At 38.0% G+C, this 22,175-nt stretch overlaps 2 protein-coding genes across 14 annotated transcripts in view; one reads left to right on the top strand and one right to left on the bottom strand.

Moving 5' to 3' along the window:
* HMG20A (high mobility group 20A) overlaps positions 1-715 on the bottom strand; it is a 51,512-nt gene extending 50,797 nt beyond the window's left edge. For 6 of the 11 annotated variants that reach the window (XM_087941625.1, XM_087941629.1, XM_087941637.1 and 3 more), the window contains exon 1: positions 124-220. The gene's annotated coding sequence lies outside the window, so the exon portion shown is untranslated. Of the gene's footprint in view, positions 1-123; positions 221-576 lie in introns of those variants that run through there. The other 5 variants (XM_087941626.1, XM_087941630.1, XM_087941635.1 and 2 more) reach the window with 3 other exon arrangements.
* Positions 716-824: 109 nt separating this feature from the next.
* PEAK1 (pseudopodium enriched atypical kinase 1) overlaps positions 825-22,175 on the top strand; it is a 30,083-nt gene continuing 8,732 nt past the window's right edge. The window contains exons 1-5 of one of the 3 annotated variants that reach the window (XM_087941620.1): positions 831-1,030; positions 6,377-6,507; positions 13,516-16,742; positions 20,429-20,545; positions 21,462-21,652. In XM_087941620.1, the coding sequence (XP_087797746.1) occupies positions 13,621-16,742; positions 20,429-20,545; positions 21,462-21,652 (3,430 nt within the window). In that variant the 5' untranslated portion in view covers positions 831-1,030; positions 6,377-6,507; positions 13,516-13,620. Of the gene's footprint in view, positions 1,031-6,376; positions 6,508-13,515; positions 16,743-20,428; positions 20,546-21,461; positions 21,653-22,175 lie in introns of all 3 variants that reach the window. The other 2 variants (XM_026709467.2, XM_087941621.1) reach the window with 2 other exon arrangements.

Here is a 22,175-nt window from a genome sequence, read left to right as displayed (position 1 = left end):
GGGGGCTAGCCAGTCAGAGGGAAGGAGTCCCCCCCAGACCACCGTCAGCCCCCATTCCCCTCTCCTCGGGTGGAGGGGGGGTGACACATGTCCTGCTTTCCCCCTCCCCGCACCGAAACTGACCTGTTGCAGAAGGGCGGGACGGGGAGGGGGCTCCCCCCTTCACCCCCACTCAGCCACCTTCATCCTCTCTTTCTCCGTCCGCTCCCCCCGCCCTCAGGCTGTCGGCCCTCTCACCGCCCCTTGTATCCCTCCGCCTCCCGGGGGGGCCCTTGTTTATTCCCGGGAGGGGGAAATAACCCGGCTCTGTCTTCTCCGTCCCAGGCTTAACCGTACACGAGTTGCGAGAGGCTTATTTTAACGCCCACCCCCCAAAAAAATAAAGGAATCCCAGTCCCAAGTATAGCGGAGGAACTATTTTTACAGGCCGAGGCGGAAGGATCCTCCACGCGGGTAGCGACACACGCAGAGCATGATGGGGGTCGTAGTTCTCCGGTTGGGTTTTTCTAATTATTATTATTACTTGCGCCCCCTTCCCTTTCCTTTTTTTTTTTCCTTTTTGTCCTCCGCGCTTACCCGACTCCGAAGCAGGCAGGAGCTGATTGGATGGGAAGGGAAGGCCACGCCTCTCAGCTCGTCTGGAGAATAAGAGACAGAATGAGAAAGAGATTGGAGGCGCGTGCGCCGTTCGCCTTCACGCTCTCTCCCCACCCCCGACCCCCACCCCCGGCGCTTTCTACCTCCCTAAGCCCCTCCCACCGCCACCCCACCCCTCCGGGCGCGAGCCGAGGCGGTTGGCGGCGCGCGCAGCCGGCGGCGCGAGTGGGCGTGGCCGCGCTCGAGGAGCGCTGCCTCTTTGGCAGGCCGCCGGTTCTTCGCCCGCTAACGAGCGAGCGAGGCAGCCAGCCAGCCAGCCAGCCAGCCAGCCAGCGGCCGGGCGGGAGCCGAGTCCTTCCAGCGGGGAAGGAACGGCGGCGGAGCGCTCGGCGCCCACGGAGAGCCGCCCTCCGCCGCCCAGGACCCGTCACAGGTCAGCCTGGGTGCTTTTCCCCTCACTTTCCCCAAAGTTTTACCTCAAGCGGGAGGGAAAAACAGGCCCGTGAGGGCGAGAAGGAGCGGCGGGGAAGCCGCTTTGTTTCGCTCCGGGACGGACGGGGATGGGGGGGGGTGTTGTCGGACAGAGCCTTCCCCCACTTTTTGCCCCGCTCGGAGCTTCTCTCTCTCCCCGGCGAAGGCGGCTTGAGGGGGGCGAGAAAGGGGGCAAGCAAGCGCGACTTCCTGGCGGAGGGGAAGGGGAGGTGGGCCAGGGTGGGGAGGGAAAGAGGCAGCCCCCCACCCCCGGAATGGCCTTGAGGCAATTAGGCCTTTCTCCCCACAGACCTCTTCCCCCCCCCCCGGTTGGGGGGCCTGAACTTCGCCCCATCCCGTTTCTTTGGATGGAAAGTTTGGAGCCCGGGGGCGGACAGATGGCCGAAATGCGGTTCTTTTCTCACTATTTATCTTCTTTTTTTTTTTTTAATTAGACGGGGGGTTGTTAGGACGCGAGAAATATGCCTCCAGCCCCATATGGTTGCAGAACCCGCCACCACCTCAGCCAGACTTCCCCCTCTCCGAAATGGGTGGGGGGGAGGAGGACCCGACTTTTGCTTTTTCCATCCCAATAACATTATTTTATTGTGGCCTCCGGCTGTTGAGGGGGGATGAAAAGGGGAAAGAGGATAAAAGGTTGCTTCTCCCGATTTTATTCTTCAATGCCGTTGCCCACTTAAAAAAAAAAAAAGCTGCAGAACTTTTTTAAACTTATTATCTCCTCTATAATCTTTATTATATCTATTTATGTATAGGTTATAAGGTCCTTGGAGTGAATGGGCTTCATCCATCCTTGCTGTGAAGTTGTTCTGGGGACTGCCTCTTAATTGTTCTTTAAGAAGTTGCTGGGGGGTTTTTTTAGTCTGCTGCTTTTGGCAGCAAAGGTTCTTCAGAGGATGCTTTGATTTCCCAAGGATGGAAGCTATTATGGTACAGATAAAGGAGAAATAGCTCGGTTCTCTCTGAGCTTAGTAGTTTGGTTGCAGACTTTTCATGATCAGACTAGGTAACATCATCAGTGCTAGAACGGAGGGGGGTTGTGGAGAAGAGGAGGAAAAGTGGGGGGTGGAAGGACTGTGGAGCTTGGTTGTTTCCTTGCAGATCTTTCTTTATCTCGGTTTAACACTGACAGGGCAAGCAACTAGAATACAAACTGAGAGCAAACCCTCCTGTCTTCTAGCACTGATGATGTTACCTAGTTTGGGTAAGGAAATGTCTGCAAACGTCTGAACTTGGTTAAGTTCAGAGAGCACCAAACACTCCTCAGCGGTTCTGGGGACTGCCGCATACCTGCCTAAGGGACCAAAAGGGAAGCCAAGATTGTTTTAGAGCAGCAAGTGTTTTGTTTTGTTTTGTTGTTTACATTTTACTATTTTACATCCAATGTTGTGCTCAGAATTTGGGGAAAGAAAGCAAGATCCAGCCAGCATTTAGAGAAACATTCGCTTCCTCTTGGATTTATCTGTATAATTTTTATTTGTATCCTGCCTTTATCAGTTTTTACAAATAAGGCAGTGAATATATCCAACACATCTTCAAGAACAACAAGAACAACTCTAGGGGGTGGAGTGGGCTGAGAAACTGACTGGCCCAAGGTCACCCAACTGGCTTTCATGACTAAAGTGGGATTAGAAGCCAGGGATCCTCTGTTTTTCAGCTCATGCCTTAACCACTACATCAATCTGGAATCTCTGGTGGAGGTCTTATTCAGTTATGTACTTAATATATAGCAAACAATTGTTTGCTTTAGTCCCCCTTTCAATAAGGAGATAACATCGATCTGATATAATGATTAATACTGTACGCATTTTTGCCAATGTTTACAGTGCTGCAAAGTTATGTAAATATTAAATAATTTTATAGAAAATTAGAAGAGTATAATTCTTAGAGTTATACAAGAGTTTAAAATGTGATTGCAAAACTTAGAATTTTTCTTCTTTAAGAGCTCCCTCCTTCCCCTAGCAGTTTCCATTGTGCTTCCTAGGATCAAATCAGAGTACTTTTTATATTATATTATTATACGCATATAACAATTGTGCTTTGTTTTTTAAGGCTTTCTTAATTACTTATAGAAAGCAGACAGGTTCTCACATGTTAAGAATGTGCTTTTTCTGCTTGTTTTGAATTATTTTATAGTGAAATGCATTGCATTATAAGAACATAGAAGACATAATTGATGGACAATGAGAACTAAGGAAACAAGTTTTTTATGCAGGCCTTTATATCTGCATAACTCATTTTCATAATTTTGACCATAGGAATTTTCAGAAAGCAATAAGATGTTTCTATTGGCTTAAGGAAGTGAATGTTTTCCAAAACAAGCCTAATTTAAATGCTGCACAAAGCTAAAACAATTGTATTGAGCTAGTTTTATTTTGAAAATCTGACACCCCTTTGTTAATTTATATGACAAATTACATTACTTTTGAAAGGCTCAATATAGTTCAGTATTAAATTTTGCGCCAATAGATTGTTTCTGCTGAAAATATTAATTAAATAATTTTTAAAAATAGAAAACTGCTAATGACTTAAACAGATCAGCAATAGTCCTAGTAAAAGTTTGATCCTTTTTTCAGTTCTCAAATATGTTGGAAAAGAGTGACCCACAAAGTTTATTTTCTGTAATAATTTTCCATTCATTTTATGGTGAGTTTTTATTATAGAAGTAGCCAAATATGTTGTTTTCTCAAATTATTTATTAACTACTATAATATTATTTGAAAGATACTTTACTGCTGACTTAGAATGACACTTTTGAAAACTTAGGAGAATATTTTGTGGATTTTGTTAAGGTATTTTTATATATTGAGTATAGTACTATAAGTTTCTTGATGTGTAACTTTTAAGAATGTTAACTCTAGTGTAAGTTTAATTTAATTATGTTAGCTTTATTTTAAAGTTAATATGTAGAGGACTGAATTATACATTTTTATTTCAGTTTGTTTTGTTTTTATTTCAGTATCTAGCGTAAAGTTAAAGGTTCTGTGTAGAACATTTATATAGAGTATAACCAGACTACTGTTTTGAAAGCTGAGTAATTCAACACAAATAACTTTCATGTTAGTATTTAAAAATTGCAAAAAAAATTAAGCATGCTTAACTCTGAGTATGATATAGCCAAGTAAGCACATAAAACAATTTATATGCACTTTATTTCAATGGTGCACATTCTTAAGTTTCTTTAATTGAAATGAGTGTGTCTTAAGCAGACAACCCATTGTACTATACCATTGCATTTATACTTTCAAAAGATACATAATTTGCAGAATTGGGACAACAGTACAAGATAAGTGTGTTAAAAGTAGAGTGTGCTACATTTTATCTAAAATACAATACTACCAAATGAGAGAAAACAATAGTTGCTTATCTTCATAATCTTGGTTGGAAATGATGGCATAGTAAGAGCCCTTCTTGTGTCTTTAACGTAAAATGTTAGTAAAAATCTCTATTTGAAACTGTGAAGATAGGTTATTTGAAACAAAGCATTAAGTAATGACTTTTCCATGGATGTATCTATATTTATAAATAATGTACAAAATTTAAAATACTGTTGGCCAATGTTCTATGCCAGTATCTGCATAGAATTTCTTCTAAGGTTGGTGTATCTCTGCTCAAAGAAATAAATAGGACATGCTATAACAAGAAATGTTTTTCTGTAGCTTTTAAAGCATCCATTCTTACCATTAAACATTGTTAGTAACAGTTGCCATGCAAATGTTCTGTTGGAGCATTGCGGATTTAAGATGAAAATTCTGAATGGTTAGATACAGTCTTCATCCTTAAGAGATGTGTGGTAAGTTAATGTCCCATCCTTCGTCACTAAAGCTATGTTTATGTAATGTGAGAAATAATTCAATGATTTCTTATGTCTATACAGCTTTTTAAAAGGATACTTGCATAATCAGTATGTTGCAGTTCATGATGTAATGCTGAAGCTGTGGGATATTTTATATGTAAACATTGTTTCATACATTGTGATAGGATTGCATTTTTATTTACATTTTGTAGGACAGATTTGTTTAATTTGTTGACCTTTGCCATGAAAATAATATACAATCTATGGAATAAAGTGGTACACTGATATGTTCTTAATAAGAAGCATGAGAGCTTTGTCACAATATCTTCAATATTTGCTTATATATAAAAGTCTATTACTACTAAATAATGTTAATATGACTTCCCTGACTCAGATGTTTTTGTCAGGAAATGCATAATTATGATGGAATAAAATGCTAAAATAAGGGAAGAATGTATGGGAGCTAAGCAGCACTTCCATTCAAAATGTCCCCCCCCCCCCCCAATGCTGTATTTCCTGTAGACAGATTTTTATCCAGTCATTTCTCATTGCAAACTGGAATTCAAGCTTATCATGCTGGCTTTTCATAAGGCTTGGGCCTAAAAGCCCTAGGTATATGTTAGTTAGGCCTACTTCGTAGTTAATTTGGTCATAATGGGTGCTTTATTCTTGGCTGAGATGCTTTTTAATATTTGTATTATTTTAATTCTTTACTTTTTAAAAATTTTGTCTGGCGCCCATAGTAATTTGGTAAGATGGGCAGCAGTATTAAACATTTTTGCATTGTGTACTAGATACATCAGTCAAAGTTGATTAAGTGAATGAATAATCAATGTAAAATAATATTTCAATAAAGAATACTTAGATAGGGAATACTGCATTATAATTCACCTCACGGTGTCATTGATAGTTGCTTTTTTATTTCAAATGAACTGCTAGCAAAAATTAATTGGAAATAACCTATTAAAAATGTAAGAAATAGCACGAGGGCAGTCTCTTAAAGTCACAAAATCATAATGCTGCTACATTTTGGAGCATTCCAGTAATTAATGCAACAATAGTTAGATGCCACTGAATTAGGCCTGACTTACTGATGACTATATATGCAAATGTTCCACATCCAACCTGTTCCCAATGACAGCCTGTGGCTTTTTCAGCAATAGTTCAGTGATATCCTTGCTGCTCTTCATCAGTTTTTTCCATTGTCATCCCCTTTTGTTCCCCTGAGCCAAGCTAAGCCTAGTCATTGTTGTAGACGATTATCACTCCCACCCAAAATAAGTGAATATCTTATTGGTAGTCATGTTCTGAAAATTGCCCACCCCAGTCTAACCCTTGCAATTAAAATGTCATTTTAGACAAAGTTTGAAATTTTCTTCAAAAATGAACTTAAAAGATTCAGTACTTAAGAATATATTATTTGACATTATAGAAGAAAATTACAGATAATGATAATATATCTGTTTATTATTTCTTGTTTTGTCTGCACAGGGGAGAAATGATCTTGGTAATCTATAAATAAGAAAAGTAAATGCTACAAAGGATTCGTGGTGATCCCTGAAATTCAGAGGCCAACTGAAAACCAGTGCTAATATATGCACAATTTTGTGCCACATATTCAGGTACAGTTAAGATTATTGTATATTTATTTGTCTTGAATGTCACTGCATGATTTTAATATTTGGCTCAGAAACAAACAGGGAAACAATTCCATACAATAACCACTGGATTTCCAGATATGTTGTTTATAAATATATTTAAAACCTATTGGAAGATTTTAGAAGGAAGTAGACTTCCCACCGTGGTATTATCTGTAAATGCCAAAATATTGATTTGTTGGAGAACCAGCTTTAAAGAATCCTGAAGTTCCAGAGAAATGGATCAAGATTGGAGCCTCATTGAAAATTAAAATGGAATAGTTTCAGTCCTACTAGCTTCATGCCAGAGAAATGAAAGTCTAATTCGGATTACTGCACTTGTTCCCTGGGTTGTCCAACAGAAAATCATAATGGAAAGAAAAAAGGAGCTGTAACGATAGAAAATCCCTGGTGCCTTCCCATAATACTAATACTGTAATGAGGCAGACACTCTACTGTGCTTAGTGTTATTTTGTGCCATTCATTAAATTGAGGATGCAAATATTGCTACAAAATTGTATTAAAATGATGAAATTATATAAAAGAATAGGTCATGCTTACAGGGTATTTTTTTCACAGATCCTACACAGTGTTTCATTATTTTAAATAAATTATTCATGGGCGGCTAAATGCTTCATAAACATGAACTTAACGTTAATGGAATAGAAATTCCCACAGCATTATGTCCATTTCCAATAGAGCCAGGGCTAACGAGTCTCCTACTTCTTCTAAGAGGTACTGATTTATTTGGTTATTGTGGAAGTTGCTTAGTGGGAATCTTCCGCTTTTGTCTTTGATATGGTTGGCACTAGTACAGGTAGTCCTCATTTATGCAATTGGGATTGGCTAAGTGATGTCATTAAGTGAAAGCCATGTGACTTTCCAGCTGTGGTCATTAAATGAATCATCCTGTGTCATGTAGCACAACTTCCTGTAATCGTGAGTTGTGACTTCTGACCAGCTTCCCCATTGACCTTATTGGAAACTAGCTGTGAAGTTGCTAAATGGCAATTGTGACTGTGAAATGTTGCAATCATCATAAATGTGTGCTAGTTGCCAACCACCCAAATCACAGTCATGGGGGTGCTTTGACCACCACAACCTTGAGGACTGGTCCAAAGTGTCCCTTTTCAGCATCATTACAACTTTCAACAGTTGTTGTGAATGAGTAGTCAGTAAGCAAGGACTACCTTCTTGAAGCATTTCAGATAAAATCAGCTAGAAATAATTAAGTGATGAACATGTTCTGTCAACAACCACCTAGAGTTGCTAGGAGTTGCAGAGGGAGGATATAAATATTGTGTTATAATGTGGAAACTTTAAAACTATATGAAATGCAATCAATCTTTTACCTATGTTTTATTATCTGTAAATCAAGCAGGATAAATTGTAGACAACTCTGGTAACAACTATATAATGCATGTAAAAATAATGTTGAATCATTTAATCCTTCTATAAAGCTTTTAGAAAACATGTGTTGGAGGGATGTAGTTTTTGCTGGCTGACATATTTGGATTTTGTCCAGATTAGGTGCATTTTATTAAAACAAAGGAAATGATTTCAGACAATTCTCTTGGCTGAGCAAGGCTACTATAAAAATAGTTGCTAGCTGTCATTTAAGTGCTAGATGATGCTGCATGGGAAGATTTCCTCCTAGCATGGGAAGGGTCAGGAGTACCATGTGGGCAGCACTTTCTCAGATGACTAAAAAGCTCTACAGTTTGGACAGGAAATGGTAAAAAGCCACTATTTAAATTATTTTCTACTTGAGAACTACCGGAGGGTATTGTATGAAAATACTTTAGATGCATTTTACTACGGTAGGTGGGTTCTATGCTTGCAATAACATTTTTTCCACTTGACTCATAGAGAGAAACTAAGCTTCTAAATCTATATTTGGTAATAATATATACTTTTATCAGAAAGGATAAAAGGATAAAAAAAATTAAGAGTGATGAATTTCTATCATCAGATCCAGCTATACTTAAATCCTTAGTAAGTAGGAAATGAAAAGATACGGAAAGTAAGCTAGAGGAGAAAGAATTTCTGTATCACAGTATAGAATTTTTTTAGGTACATTGTTTCTTAACTACTATTTTTAATTTGACTGTTGGAATGAGTACACATGATTAACACATTAGCTTTTATAAACCCTTTGTGCAAAGTAACTCCCAACCTCTGCAACAAACTTTGATTGTGTTATTATATTTATATATTGATGCAATTATAATATTAAGATATACTTCAGAAATGTTTAAAATAGCATTAAGCTATAGCAATCTCAGGAACACCCAACAGATTGTCTTCACTTTCCAACTGCCTCCTCCAGTAACTCTTCAAAGTTATAACAGTGCTGAAAAGTTTTAAACAAATGCCCACATTTACACCCTTCACAGTGCTCCTCATCACATGATTGCCATTGCCGTCTGTATGTTTTGTCCTGTGCTTTTTCTTTTTTGTCTCAGCTGGCAGAGGAGGGAGACGGAGAGGAAGGGATTACAAAAGAGCCAGCAAGCACACCACAGGGAATACACCAGGCTGATGGCACTGGCATGTTGCTTTCTTATTTCCCCACTGTGTGCCTGCTTACTCTCTTGTAATCCCTTCCTCTCCAATGAATGTAAATACAAACATTAATTCCCTCCTTGGTGATTATCCCACCATATGTGTGCCTTCCAACAGGAGAGTATGATTTCCCACTTAGCAACTGCTTTGCTTAATGACAGAACTGCTGTTTCCAATTGTCACTAATTGAGGACTACCTGTGTTAAAAAAGATCATGAAATGTAGGAGTGCCTGAAAACCCTGGGCCCTTTCAGTCTACTTCCCTTTAAATAGAATATAAACATTTAGATATGAGTGACAACTAAATGCAATTTGACTGAAGAATAATAGCAGTTAAGAAATGTCTTAAGCCCATTATATCATATGATTAATACTTTTCCTGGGTTTTCATTGACTCTTCAGAAAAAACTGCATCAGAAATATCAACAATTATACAGTATGTGTTACAGCAAGTATTTGTTAGGCCTGGCACCTCCTAACTGGTACACAGTTCCAATTTTCCTTCATATTCTCTATGACTGACACTTTAACTTTTGCTTTTAAGGCTCTGGAGTTTGCTCTGCAATTAATTCATCTTCTGTTGATTTAATTCAGTTTCCATTAAAGACGGAAAGATATTCTACAGCTGACAAAAGCGCAGTATCCATTTCCAACACTTTAATAAACAATATAAAAAGTATAAATGGAAACAGTAAAAATTATGCTAACATAATTTGTATCTAGTTACTATAGCAACTAGAAAGACAGACACAGGAAAAACAGTCTACAATATGTAGTCTGACGTTATAAATTAGGATTTATATTGGGGTTTTTTAAATTATGAAATGTTTAATAGGTTAGACAGTGGGTTCTAGGAAGAGAGAGTAAGGGAATTAAAATAACTGAAGAAGCAAAGTTGCTGAAGTTCTGGAAGAATTAGCAGGATCAGTGACCACAAGCAGAAGAATATCATAATTTTGGTGATCACAATCGGGAATATCATAAAAGGAAAGAAGAATCGGATGAGGCAATGTAGAATGATTTAAACTCAGAACAGTATTAACCTGAATTTTAAACCTTAAATTTATGGCATCCAGCATGCTAGTTGCTATTAGAAACTGCCTTATCCATCAACATTACTTCATATAGAGCAAGGATTCTCTTGGGGAAAGCAATGAGAACGATTGTGACATTTATAGAAATGTTGGTTTCTGGCTATGACTTTTGGAGTCTGACTGTGGCTTTCATGTCCTCAGCATTCTGATGAGGTGTTATTCCAGATTGAGACGCCTTTTTCCAGGAACAATATGTAAAAGTTGGGATGTATTGGATCCTGGAGTAAGGCAGAAATTTGAGGTTCCCTTTATAAAATTATGGGAGGTGTCAGTCATCAGAAAAGAAATTGAAGATGATTCTGAATATATATTTAATAGTCATCATAATAAACCTGAGATATGACTCTAGAAGAGCATAATGAGACTGCTAATCTATATAAGAAAAATACTTCTCAAACATAAGGCAAATATACAAATGTACTAGAACAAAATAGCTGTGCGAACATCTTGGCCCATTGAGAGCTTTTGGAATGTTCAGCAACAATAGAGTGCAAGAAAAATTGCATTAAGATATGCTGTAAGTATTTTAAATAGACTGATGTTCGCCTTTCTAATTGAGATCAAATGTGTTTTCCCTTATATAATGAAATGTTCACATTGAACCAGTAATATAATAACTTTGTACATGTAGCATTAGTTCTTGTCTCTTCCAATCTCTCACACCTATTTTCTTTTTGGTTTTCTGCCTGTGAGTAGTATTCTTCTATTGACTTTATTCTAAAATGCACTTAAACATTTTTTAATTTAATTTTATTTAATCAGAAGGAAAATAGCATTAATATCAATCCACAGTGGATAGAGTGAAAGTAATAAATTTCCAGATTCTTTTTCAACTGCATCTTAAACTAAACCTCTCTCAACCCCACCCAGTGAATCACATGTGCATATATGGGTAACTGGAATAACACTATGCTGATGAAATGGGGTGTAGTTTATGAAATGTAATACTGAATTCAATTTGTTTTTAATAAACATGAAAGATTTTCTTTTTGTGAGCATGGAATGCACTTTTTCTATGCCGGTATATGCTAACCTTATTTAGGTGTTCAAAATAGTCAATGTGTCAGAAAATATCTGACATCTATTCAGACTATTATACAAGACCAAGGGGAAGGCAAAGTTCATATAAAATGGTTATATCCACAATGTAGTATAGGTGGTCCTCACTGTGTTTAGTGTTTAGCCTTGTTTAGTGGACATTCATAGTTACAAAGATGATGAAAAAAGTAATTATGCCCATCCTCGCATTTACAACCTTTGCAGATCCTAAGATCCTAAGTATAGTTGTAAATGATTTTCATACAGCTCTGGGTAATGTCATTGTTGCAAAAGCTTCATGTATTGCTAAATAAGTCCATAAATCATGTGGGGCTCAAATTAAAAATTAAGAAAAGATGTTTAAAGATATTTATTATACAGTTCCCTTTTGTTATTTGCATGTACTTGTTGTGTTTTTCTAACATGAAAGATTTTTTTTCCTAGAGTCCAAATCTTAATTGATCCTTCTGTAATTTTGATCTGATAATGAACCATAGCCTCTTTTTTTCACTAGAAATGCTGATGAAAGGCCGGGTTCTTGTAAGAGCCTTTTATTGCTCTGAATAGTGATTAGCTAGCTGTACCGAGAGCTGTCAGGGATGAAGTTTAATGCCTGCAGAGCATTCTGGAACATGCCAGCACTAGGAAACTCCTCCTAAACAGTGAAAGAAAAAAAAGCATTCATTTTCTTCAGTTGAATAAAAACAAAATTAAGATATTATTGGCCTGAAATATCTTTTGATAGAAATTGATGAGATAATTTTGCACTGCCAGATGACTTCAGCACACTTGCCTATATTGCTCATAAATGAATCAAGTATTCCTTTAAAGGCAGGCTTTTGCAGCAGTGCATTAAAAACACATGTCTAATAGGTGCATTCATTTTAATAGGTTCATTCATTGAGCTAGCCTGATTAATTAGTGCATGTCACCATCTGGTATTTACTGAGAGCATTCATTTTTAGAATACTGAAATTGCAGGGAATATTGCACACCAATTAAGTTCCTTTTAACTGGATTATGTTAGTATACAGTATTAGTGTAGGAGGTTTTCTTTGTGCTGCAGCCAGCACGCCTCCGAGGGAACCTGTCAGCCTGAAATTTAGAACAGAGAAGTGGTCCCTTAAAATGCATAGCGGATAGAAGGAGACACCGTGCACTGTATATGCTCTCTTGGACAGATGGACAATTCCAAGAGAATCAAACATAAATTGTATAGAGACATACTGTCGAGCCTTTTTTCCTAGGTTTTGCTTGATGTTATGATGATCAAAAGAGTAGCCTGATATTCCTTGCTTTGTCTTCATCTGGTGCATAAAGCAAGTCTCAGCCAGCCTTTCCCTGCTCATTGGTTGTAATGCAATACATAACAGATACGATGGGCCACATTCAAAATAACTTTGGGGAACATTGCAGCGGGGCATTATAAAAGATCAAAGGGAAGTATTGAAAATAAGGATAGCTTTCTTTTGCTCTTGCATTACCTTTAAATTATATAATCAGTAGGTTTCAGAGTAATATTGCAACTGCCATGCTACTTTCTGGACATGCATTTCAGGTGCTTGGTAATTGGCAATTGCATTTATAACTGGTTGCAGCATCTTGCTGTCACAATTGCAGTTTGCAACTTTTTTGCTGTTTTCCAGCAAAAAGCACCCATTTGATGATTTTATGATCACACAACTGACTTAACAACTCCATGATTTGCTTAATGACCTGTTAAGCAATGACTTGCTTAACAAACATAAAGACAGTTATAGAATTGAGTCTGGTCATATGATGACTCAATTTACAACTACAATGACTTGCAATCAAAATTCTGGACTCAGTTGTGATTGTAAGTCAAGAACTACCTGTATCACTCTTTAAACAAAGGCAGAAATTCATTAAGCAAATGTTTTAAAGATTATAAGATGCCCTCCAATGAAATATTATGCAAAGCTCTTCTAGTTATGTTACAGCTCCACCTGGTGTTCAGTAAAAATGCCTGTCTTCTGTAATTAACTTGACATGTAGCATTTACACAAATTTATAGATCATTATTCCTATTAACTGTGTATTAACATGAATGAAAATTTACCCTTGTACTTTTACTGTATTTGAAAACATACCTGGATATCTATAAAACATTTATCTTACAACATAATTGAGGAACTGATTAAACTTAAACTTAGTTCCTATTTTGTCAGTAAAAAGATCAACATGAAGCCTAATGAAGTTGAGAAGATCAGCTCCTTGAGTGGCAGTCTGTATATTCACTTCTCACTGATTTTTAATATCTTTTTTATTTTCCTAGGATGAACCAGATTTGATTATGCACGCAAGACAGCATTAAATAATAAGGAATGATCTTACCATACACTGAACAATCTTTAAACATTGGGTGCTTGGGCCTCAGAAAATGTCGGCTTGCAATGCCTTCACTGAACACGTGTGGAAACCTGGTGAATGTAAAAATTGCTTCAAGCCAAAGAACTTGCATCAGCCGCCTCCAGGCCCTGAAAAAGCTCCAGTCTCAAATTCAAATATAAAAACCAATGCAATTCACAGCAACCAGCATAATAAGAATACAGGAAATTTTCGGCCACCTGTGGCAAAGAAACCCACCATCGCTGTGAAACCCACCATGGTGACAATAGATGGGCAGGGTATGTGTGGTGAGATCACCTCACAAGATCTTTGTGAGAACAAACCAGCTCTTGTAGGTTGGAATCAAAATATAACTGTTTTGAAGAAAAAGCCACTGAATAATAACAATAATAATGAAGAAGAGGAAGAAGAAGAGGTTGAAAGTTACAACCATATTCACAGATCTTTTGGAAATGATGATACAGATAAAGCTCCAAACAATAATAATGGACTCACTGATGTATTGAAGGAAATTGCTGGCTTAGATCATTCAACTTTCCTAACAAGAAATGAAATTAATTCAAGAGAAGTATTCTTGGGACGAATAAACACTTGTTATAAGAAGTCATTAGAAAGAAAGATCCCTCCAAGTTGCCTGATGGGTGGAACAAAGTCACAGAATAAGCATGTTGTATTGAGTGGAACCACTGCTGTAATAAGCAGTGAAGGTGGCCGTTTCTGCTACCCTGAATTCTCCAGTGGAGATGAAAGTGAGGATGACCTGTTTTTTGGTAGCATCCATGATGATCATGAGAGCTGGGATGAAAGTGACGAGGAGTTGCTAGCAATGGAAATTCGCATGAGGGGACAGCCACGTTTTGCTAACTTTAGGGCAAACACACTGTCACCTGTTCGATTTTGTGTTGACAAGAAATGGAATACAGTGCCTTTAAGGCATAAGTCTCTTCAGAGATTTTGTGCAGTAGACTATGATGACAGCTATGATGAAATTTTGAATGGCTATGGAGATGACCCTGTGATTCTTTTTGGACCGGAAGGTGTGCAGAGCATGATTTCATCTGATTCTATGTCCCCTGATTCTTCTCTGACTGAAGAATCTCATTCTGGAACAGCCAGTAGTTCTTCCCAAAAACTTTGCAATAGTAGAGTGTCTCCTAACAGTCCTAAAAGTAGCAGATTAATGGAAGGAGGTGATAACAGATTTTCTGATGACCAGCAAGTTAAAGTTTCGATTAAAAACACTCAAAACGCAATCCAGATTGTAGAGACCCACAAAGCCGTGCTTGCCGTTAGGCTGGAAGAAAAAGATAGCAAGACTGCTAACCCCAGTGATAAGCAAGAATGGAAAAGTTCCTTAAATATTCCAGTCCAGACAACAACTACAAATTTGATCCCTGTGGAAGAGCAAGCAAAGCCTTACAGAGTAGTAAATATGGAACAACCAGTGTGCAAACCTTACACGATAGTGGATGTATCAGCAGCCATGACACATGAAAGTATAGAGAATCGGGCAAAACACCTGGATACCAGATACATTCTGTCTAACCCAAATTCACCAGATGCCCTTAGTACAAATGCTATGTCTCATTCTGTGTCATGTGGGCAGGTAACTCCTAATCTTAAAAAATCCAACACTGCCAGATACCAGGAAGTTTGGACTTCCAGTACAAGTCCACGACAAAAAATCCCCAAAGTGGAATTAACTGCCAATGTTCCAGAGCCTTCTGTTCCTGTAAGGAGAAATATCCATAAATCTGCTCCCACTTCGCCTACATCAACACATATTTCTACAAAAACAATCCCAGTCAAGTCCCCTAACCTGTCTGAAATAAAATTCAACAGCTATAATAATGCCGGCATGCCCCCCTTCCCGATTATTATTCATGATGAGCCAACTTATGCTAGATGTTCAAAGAATGCCATCAAAGTTCCTATTGTAATAAATCCCAATGCGTACGACAACTTGGCCATCTATAAAAGCTTTTTGGGCACAAATGGAGATCTCTCGATTAAAGATAAAACCACTAGTATCATCAGCCATACATATGAAGAAATAGAAACAGGAAGCACCGTATCTGAAAATATACACAGTAGGTCCGCAGAATTACCCCAAGCGAAAGGTTCATGCAATAACACTGAGAGGAGATTGGGCTCTGTAGCTCAGAAGGTTCAGGAATTCAATAGCTGCCTTGGAAAAGGTCAGACTTCACCCAAAACTTCTTGCCGTGGCTCCCCAACAAAAGTACAAAGAACTTTTCAGGATTGTTTAGCTGGAGTAGACAATATACAGGAAATAGCTAATGACAGTCGGGAAAATGCCTGTGCAGTACTGTCACAGATTGTAGCATCAATCCAACCTCCACAATCTCCCCCAGAAGCTCCTCAGGCTGGGCCTAAGTCTTGCAGTATTGACGAACTCTACTCTCTGCCTCCTGATGCAGACCCGGACAAGAGTATCCCAGTGCGACCCAAATCACTTTTTTCAATGCAACCTCATCCTAATGGTGAAGGAATCAAATCCACAGAAGCTACATCCAAGGAAATCCCACCCAAATCCCCAGTCATGCAGCCTTCAAAGCCCATGGCAAGTTCTCCGAGTCTCAAAACCGAACAGGCTCCCCCTTTCCCACCTCCCCGGTCCACCTCGTCACCTTATCATGCCAGCAAAGTGTTGCAAAAACATTTTGGCAATTGGAGCAAACCCCTGAGCTCAGCTAGATCCACCGAGGCTGAATCCGTTTTGCATTCGGAAGGCAGGCGAGCCGTTGATGCTAAGCCGAAGCGATGGATATCGTTTAAGAGCTTCTTTCGCCGCAGAAAGACTGAAGAAGAGGAGGACAGAGAAAGAGAGAAAGGGAAACTTGTGGGCCTTGATGGAACTGTCATTCATATGCTTCCGCCACCACCTGTCGAACGACACAATTGGTTCAGTGAATCCAGAACAGATTCCAGTGAGAAACCGTCAGTTGTTTTTATGTTCAAATGTGATCAGGCAAAGTTGGAAACAAAAACCAATCAAACCAAAACTGAAGTGGAGCCGACCTTTGAAGTTATGACAGCAGAGAGGGAAGAGACCGAAAATCATCCAGAGACACCAGAAGAAAACTTAAAGAGCTCTCCCTCTTCACCTCAACTTCCAAAGGAAATTCTCAGGTAAAATTTAAACTACTAATTGGCCACTGTATTTTTTCCCTAGATACAAGCAGAAGATCGTGCCATTCCTCAATTAGGAAAAAATAAGTTTGATGGACTTTAAAGAGTAAAACAATTATTGTGGGATAAGCTTTCATATATTAGGATATTTTATCTACTTGCAAAGTTCACTCACTCACCCATCCCCCCCAAATGGGTGAATAGGCAGCAATATAATTTCAATAAACCCCATGCAATATAATTTACCAGGATATGCTTCTGCTTCAGTGACCTGCACCTTTTGTAAATAGCTGGTGTTTTGGCTCAATTTATTCTCCTAATGGAAACAAATCGATTTAGGCGTCTAAATGCAGATCAGAAAGACAATTGTCCATAGATAGAACTATTTCCAGCAAGGACTTTTGGAAATAGAGGAGAGAAAAAGAGGTTAACTTCAAAATCTGTAATTTAACTATGTTACTTTATTACAAATATGGATGATGTTTCTGGTCTACATGCAGGTGTTAAAACAGAAGTCTGGAATTTTAAAATACAGGCTTTTTAAAATTGACTTTCCTGCACATCCTTCTCAATTAGATTAGGAGTATATTTCATATATTCAGTGATGGCTGATCTACCTATAAATGCCGCTTCATTTAAAACATATTTTACAGACAAATTTCTCAAGGCTAGAAATATTAGATTGCTATTTAATGAAGTGGAGCCTTCCTGTGTCTACATACAGATTTATTGCTTGTTATCCTCAGCATTATGAGCAATGTAATGCTTTCTGAGAATGAAGACTTGACAGAACTCATACTTTGTTTTTCATATCTTCCTGAACATGCCCACATTTTTTTAAAAAAATGCTGCAAACAGCTCATAACAGGAATAAAGGAAGAAAAACATAGATAACTAGGATTATATTTAGATACAGCCCATTGTGACATATCTTCATAGGGTAAAACATTGTTTTCCTATGGTTTAAATTCCACAAGAGGCAAAGACAAAAAGGCATTAATTAATGCAAATTAAAACTGATACCTAGCAGCATCCCAGATAGCTAACTTTTACAGATAATCTTTTTTGTTTGTTTGTTTCTCCTCAAGCAGCATTAATGAACATTCATTCTTTCTGATAAATCAGTGACACCCAATCTTTAAATGTGGCTGGATGGATTTTGAATAACTCAGAAAAATCTTCACTGTTTTCACACATCCTCCTTAGGGGTAATAGGTATTTTTCAATACATCTATCAGGATCTAGAATAGCGCCTGAAATACATGATTTTACTTGGAGGATGGCAGAATTGGTTCTGTGTTGAAGGTACAGTGTAGTAATTGCCAAACATTCTGCCTAGCCACGAAACCTAGATATGTCTATCTCACAAAATCTGTGCATTGCAGTTAATTCACGGGGGGGAGAGGGGGGACCAGTCTGGCTGAGGGCAAAAGATAAATTGCGCTTTTCCAGTTTGCCAGGAGGGAAATGTTGGTTTATGGTAACAACTAGGTCATATGTTGATGTGGGTCATAAGATGTAATAAATGTGACGTTATTGGTCTAGTAGAAATGGAATACCTGCATTGTCAAAAAAAATTGGGTCTTGTTGAACAGCTTAGGCATCATTGTAATGGTGGCCCAAGAAGAGATGAATTCTAGAAGTGTACTGAGTTAGTGAGGGGAATCATATGTAACATATTCTTTTTAACCGGAGAATAATCAAAATATTGTTCCCGGTAACAACTTTATCTGTATGGTTGTTAGGAGTTGAAAAACAACTCGAATGCATAATCGGTCATCACCTAGAAGTTTCCCTGCATTAAAGGGAATATAAAGGAACTTCTGGTGCTTCTTGAGCCCTGTTTCTTTAATAGCTGTGCCTAATTCAAAGATATATATATATATATATGAGACTTTTCCAACCTCTGAATCTTTCCATTGTTTATACTTACTGTTTTGTTTGTGAGTTTAGTACATTTGACTTCTCTGTGCCAAATCATTTTGAGCGTTGCATTTTCAGATAGGATCTAAAAGAAAGAAGAATCAGAAAGACAGAAAACCAGTTTGCTTGTTGTTCCTTGACAGGCACCTAGACTTGCATCAGGACACTTACTCTTGTGCTGTGCCTAAGGCGATGGTGTGATTTTCTCTATGACCATCTCATCTTTCCGCTTTCTATTGCTGCTTTCTCTTTCATTCCACTTTACTGCTACCAAAAAAGACTGCACAAATCTTGAGCTACTTGATATTGTACCTAAAAATTTGAATGTGATTTAACTTCGCCTCCAAAATGCTGGTGCAACACAAGCTCAAACTAATAACTTGATGTTATTCCAAAACTTGGTACTGTAAAGGCTTAGGTCCAAATGAATCTATAACTACCCAAATATCCTTTATTTTACCTTTTGCATAACAGATGTCACTTCACTTGAATTCTCATAAATTCTAAGAGTACTTTGCACAAAACTGGCACTATTCTGATTATGGTACCTCTGCATCCAGCAACGATTTAGGGTGAAAACAAGTGTTTTGGGATTTACAGCTCTTGTAAATCAGCCCCTTATCTACAGTTTCCTAGTTCCCTTACATGATCAGCTGTTAGCTGTGTTGATAGCCAAACTACTAATTTACTTGTTAAATCAGCCCACATCTTTCTTCAGCCACTGTGTTAACTATCTCAAACTCTCTGTAATTTCAAAAATAATTTTTGGCGCAAGCCTTTGTAACATCCAGATAGAAATCAGTAAAATCAATCTGGCCTAGTTGCGCCCAGACCTTTAGGGCTAAACAGGAATGTTGAAGATTGACATTCTGTCCATTCCAGAACTTCAGAACATCCAGTTTGGGATTTTATTGTTTTGCATCTTGAGTGTGATACAGAATTGGCTGCATTATTTTAAAAAGAACCATGCATGATGTTTCTTTTGTTAATGCTGCTTAATGAAGGGCAGTTTATTTTATTTTTAATTATTCAGGAAAATAATAGTGACATCATCTTTTCAATAGAAATTAAGAAATACAATTCCTTTGTATGTTCTTTCCTCTTCTGCCCTTCTGCACCTATGTAGTAAAATATTTACAGTTAATTCAGATTTGTTTGGGCTGCACATGATGGGCAGCGCTGGTCTTTCAAGCTGAATAAAACACATTAGAAGATCTTGATAAAAACATAACTTTCCTTCCATTTCCTTTGTATAGTTGCACTGTAGAAGCAGGGAGCAGGATTCTGAAATTTAAGAAATACTTGATAATAGCATTTTTCCTACTTTAATTTGTTTTATTTGAAATGAGAGAATTCTGCCCTGTTGTGCAATAGGAGCTGAATAATTGCATACTTGTCTTACAACTGCGTTCTCAGAACCTCTCGTTCTTTATATATACCTGTGAACAACTAAAGTACTATGTTTTTTTCTTCCATTAGCCCAGCTCCTTTATTGGTCCAATTCCAAAACAGGCCAATTACCACAGTTTTAAATAATTCATCTTTGTTCCAGCATTCTCCAAATGAAGAATAAAAATGTGTAAGGCATGGTATTCTGTAGTAAGGAAAGGGTTAACAAAGCAAGCTTGCACTTTGCTTATGCTAGAGTTTCTACGGTGTTTTGGCACATTCCCCAGACCCACCCCTGAAGGTAAACATCAAGGTGCAGGAGGTGATATCATTCTGTGTAGACTTTGTTGCTCACTGCTTTGCACAACTTATAGCTCACCAGACCCCAGTGGAATAAATGCTTCACCAGAGTTTCGAGGCATGATTAAAAGGCTCAAGAAGGCTCTGAGAGAATTTCCTTTAATGGGTAACTGTGTGAGTGAGTATAGTGGGTGAGTTTCTCCTTTTTGTTCACCTTCTCAGTTGATGAATTTACTTTGGTAGCACATTTCTCAAAAGAGCACACAAAAGAACTAGAAACATGTCTGTTCTAAATATACTGGTATCAATCCAGGCAAATTTGTTTGCAGAGATTACTATTCCGTAACAGAAATTCTTCCTTCAAATTAAGCAACTATTAGGTGGGGTTGTTTTGAATGGAGCAGCTATAGTGGAGTTAATGAAAGCAAAGAGCAAAGTTTGTTAAACAGAAAGCATTTTCCATAGCTGCAGTTCCCAAAGTGAATTTACAACTCCACAGTTTTTAAGTTTTGAATGTGCAAAATGACTTGGGGTAACCTTTTAATGGTTTCACTTTTTGTGTGATTTATGTTTATACTGTTCTGCCGCATGTTAATAAAAATATCAACAGTGATAATAAGATGACTTTTTAACTTCACCTTTTTATCAGTACTAACCTTTGGATGACTTTATATCAACATTTTAAAATTCCTTGAATGCGGTAATGTATACGTGTGTATTGATAATGGTGTTGTGTTAGACCAAAACTGCAGAGGTACTAAGTATTGATTTTTAATATTGCAAGATGTTCAGCTGGAATCTGGAACTCTGATCAGTCGTGTTCAGTGATGGAGTCTATATTCTTTATTGTAAATCCTGTGTAATGTTTGTAAGGCACAATATTAACTCTTTTAATTGACACTCCTTTGTCTTTGTTCCACACTAAGTTTTTAAGTGTGGCATAAGTAACTACAACTACTATCATTTTTTGTATAGTTTAGAATGCTTGTCTTATGTATTTTAAAGCATTCTAGAAACTCTTTGGGGTTTTTTATTTCCTTTAATACAATTCATTAAAGATAACTGACATTTTCCAGGCAAGTGAACCATACTTTGCTTTTGTTTCAGTCAAGTGCCTGATGAGAAAACAAAACCTGTGGAAAATGTGTCCCCTCCAATTCCAACTTCTACATTTGAAAAACAGGATGTTGACAGCCCTACATTCTGCGCTCCAGAAATATTACAATTGGAAGATGAGAGAGAAGAAATGTCTGATTCTTCTGACATGAGTGCCTGCAGTGCTACCTATAGTAACTTGGGTAAGTACCTTCCCTCTGCAGAGAATATAAATTGTTGCTTGGTTATGGGCTGAGTTCACAGACTATACTAGGCCTGAACAGTAGGCAAAAACTGTTGGATTTGTTTGTTAAATATATATACACTCATAGGTTGTGATTTCCGGCTGTTCACAACAATTATGCAGTATAGCAATACAGGTTTCACAGAAAATAAAATTAAAAGCACACTTTTCCCTTTTAGAGCCGCAGATATTTCATTCTCCTCCCCTATTCTAGCCAAACAAGTGTAATTGAAATAATTGCACATTCTCCCATTCATTATCCAGTTCTTCTGCTTCCTTTCTTGCTTTCCTTTTGTTGAATTATCAGTAGTAAACTTCTTGAAGCAGGGATATTTTGTGTTCTGTAAAAGGATGCTCTACGCAATATAAGCAAACGTAATTGTGGCCATAATTAGGTTGTGTGGAGTATCATGCTCTAGTTTGAGAAGTGATTTGCTAAACCAGCTTGGCTTGCCATATGGGATTGCAGCTTCCCGAATCTC

Source organism: Pseudonaja textilis, chromosome 13, assembly GCF_049901715.1.
Source record: "Pseudonaja textilis isolate UNSWEBS1 chromosome 13, rPseTex1.2, whole genome shotgun sequence".
Taxonomy (NCBI): Eukaryota; Metazoa; Chordata; class Lepidosauria; order Squamata; family Elapidae; genus Pseudonaja; species Pseudonaja textilis.
The sequence above is the reverse complement of the archived record's forward strand: the minus strand, read 5'-3'. Positions and strand labels throughout refer to the sequence as shown.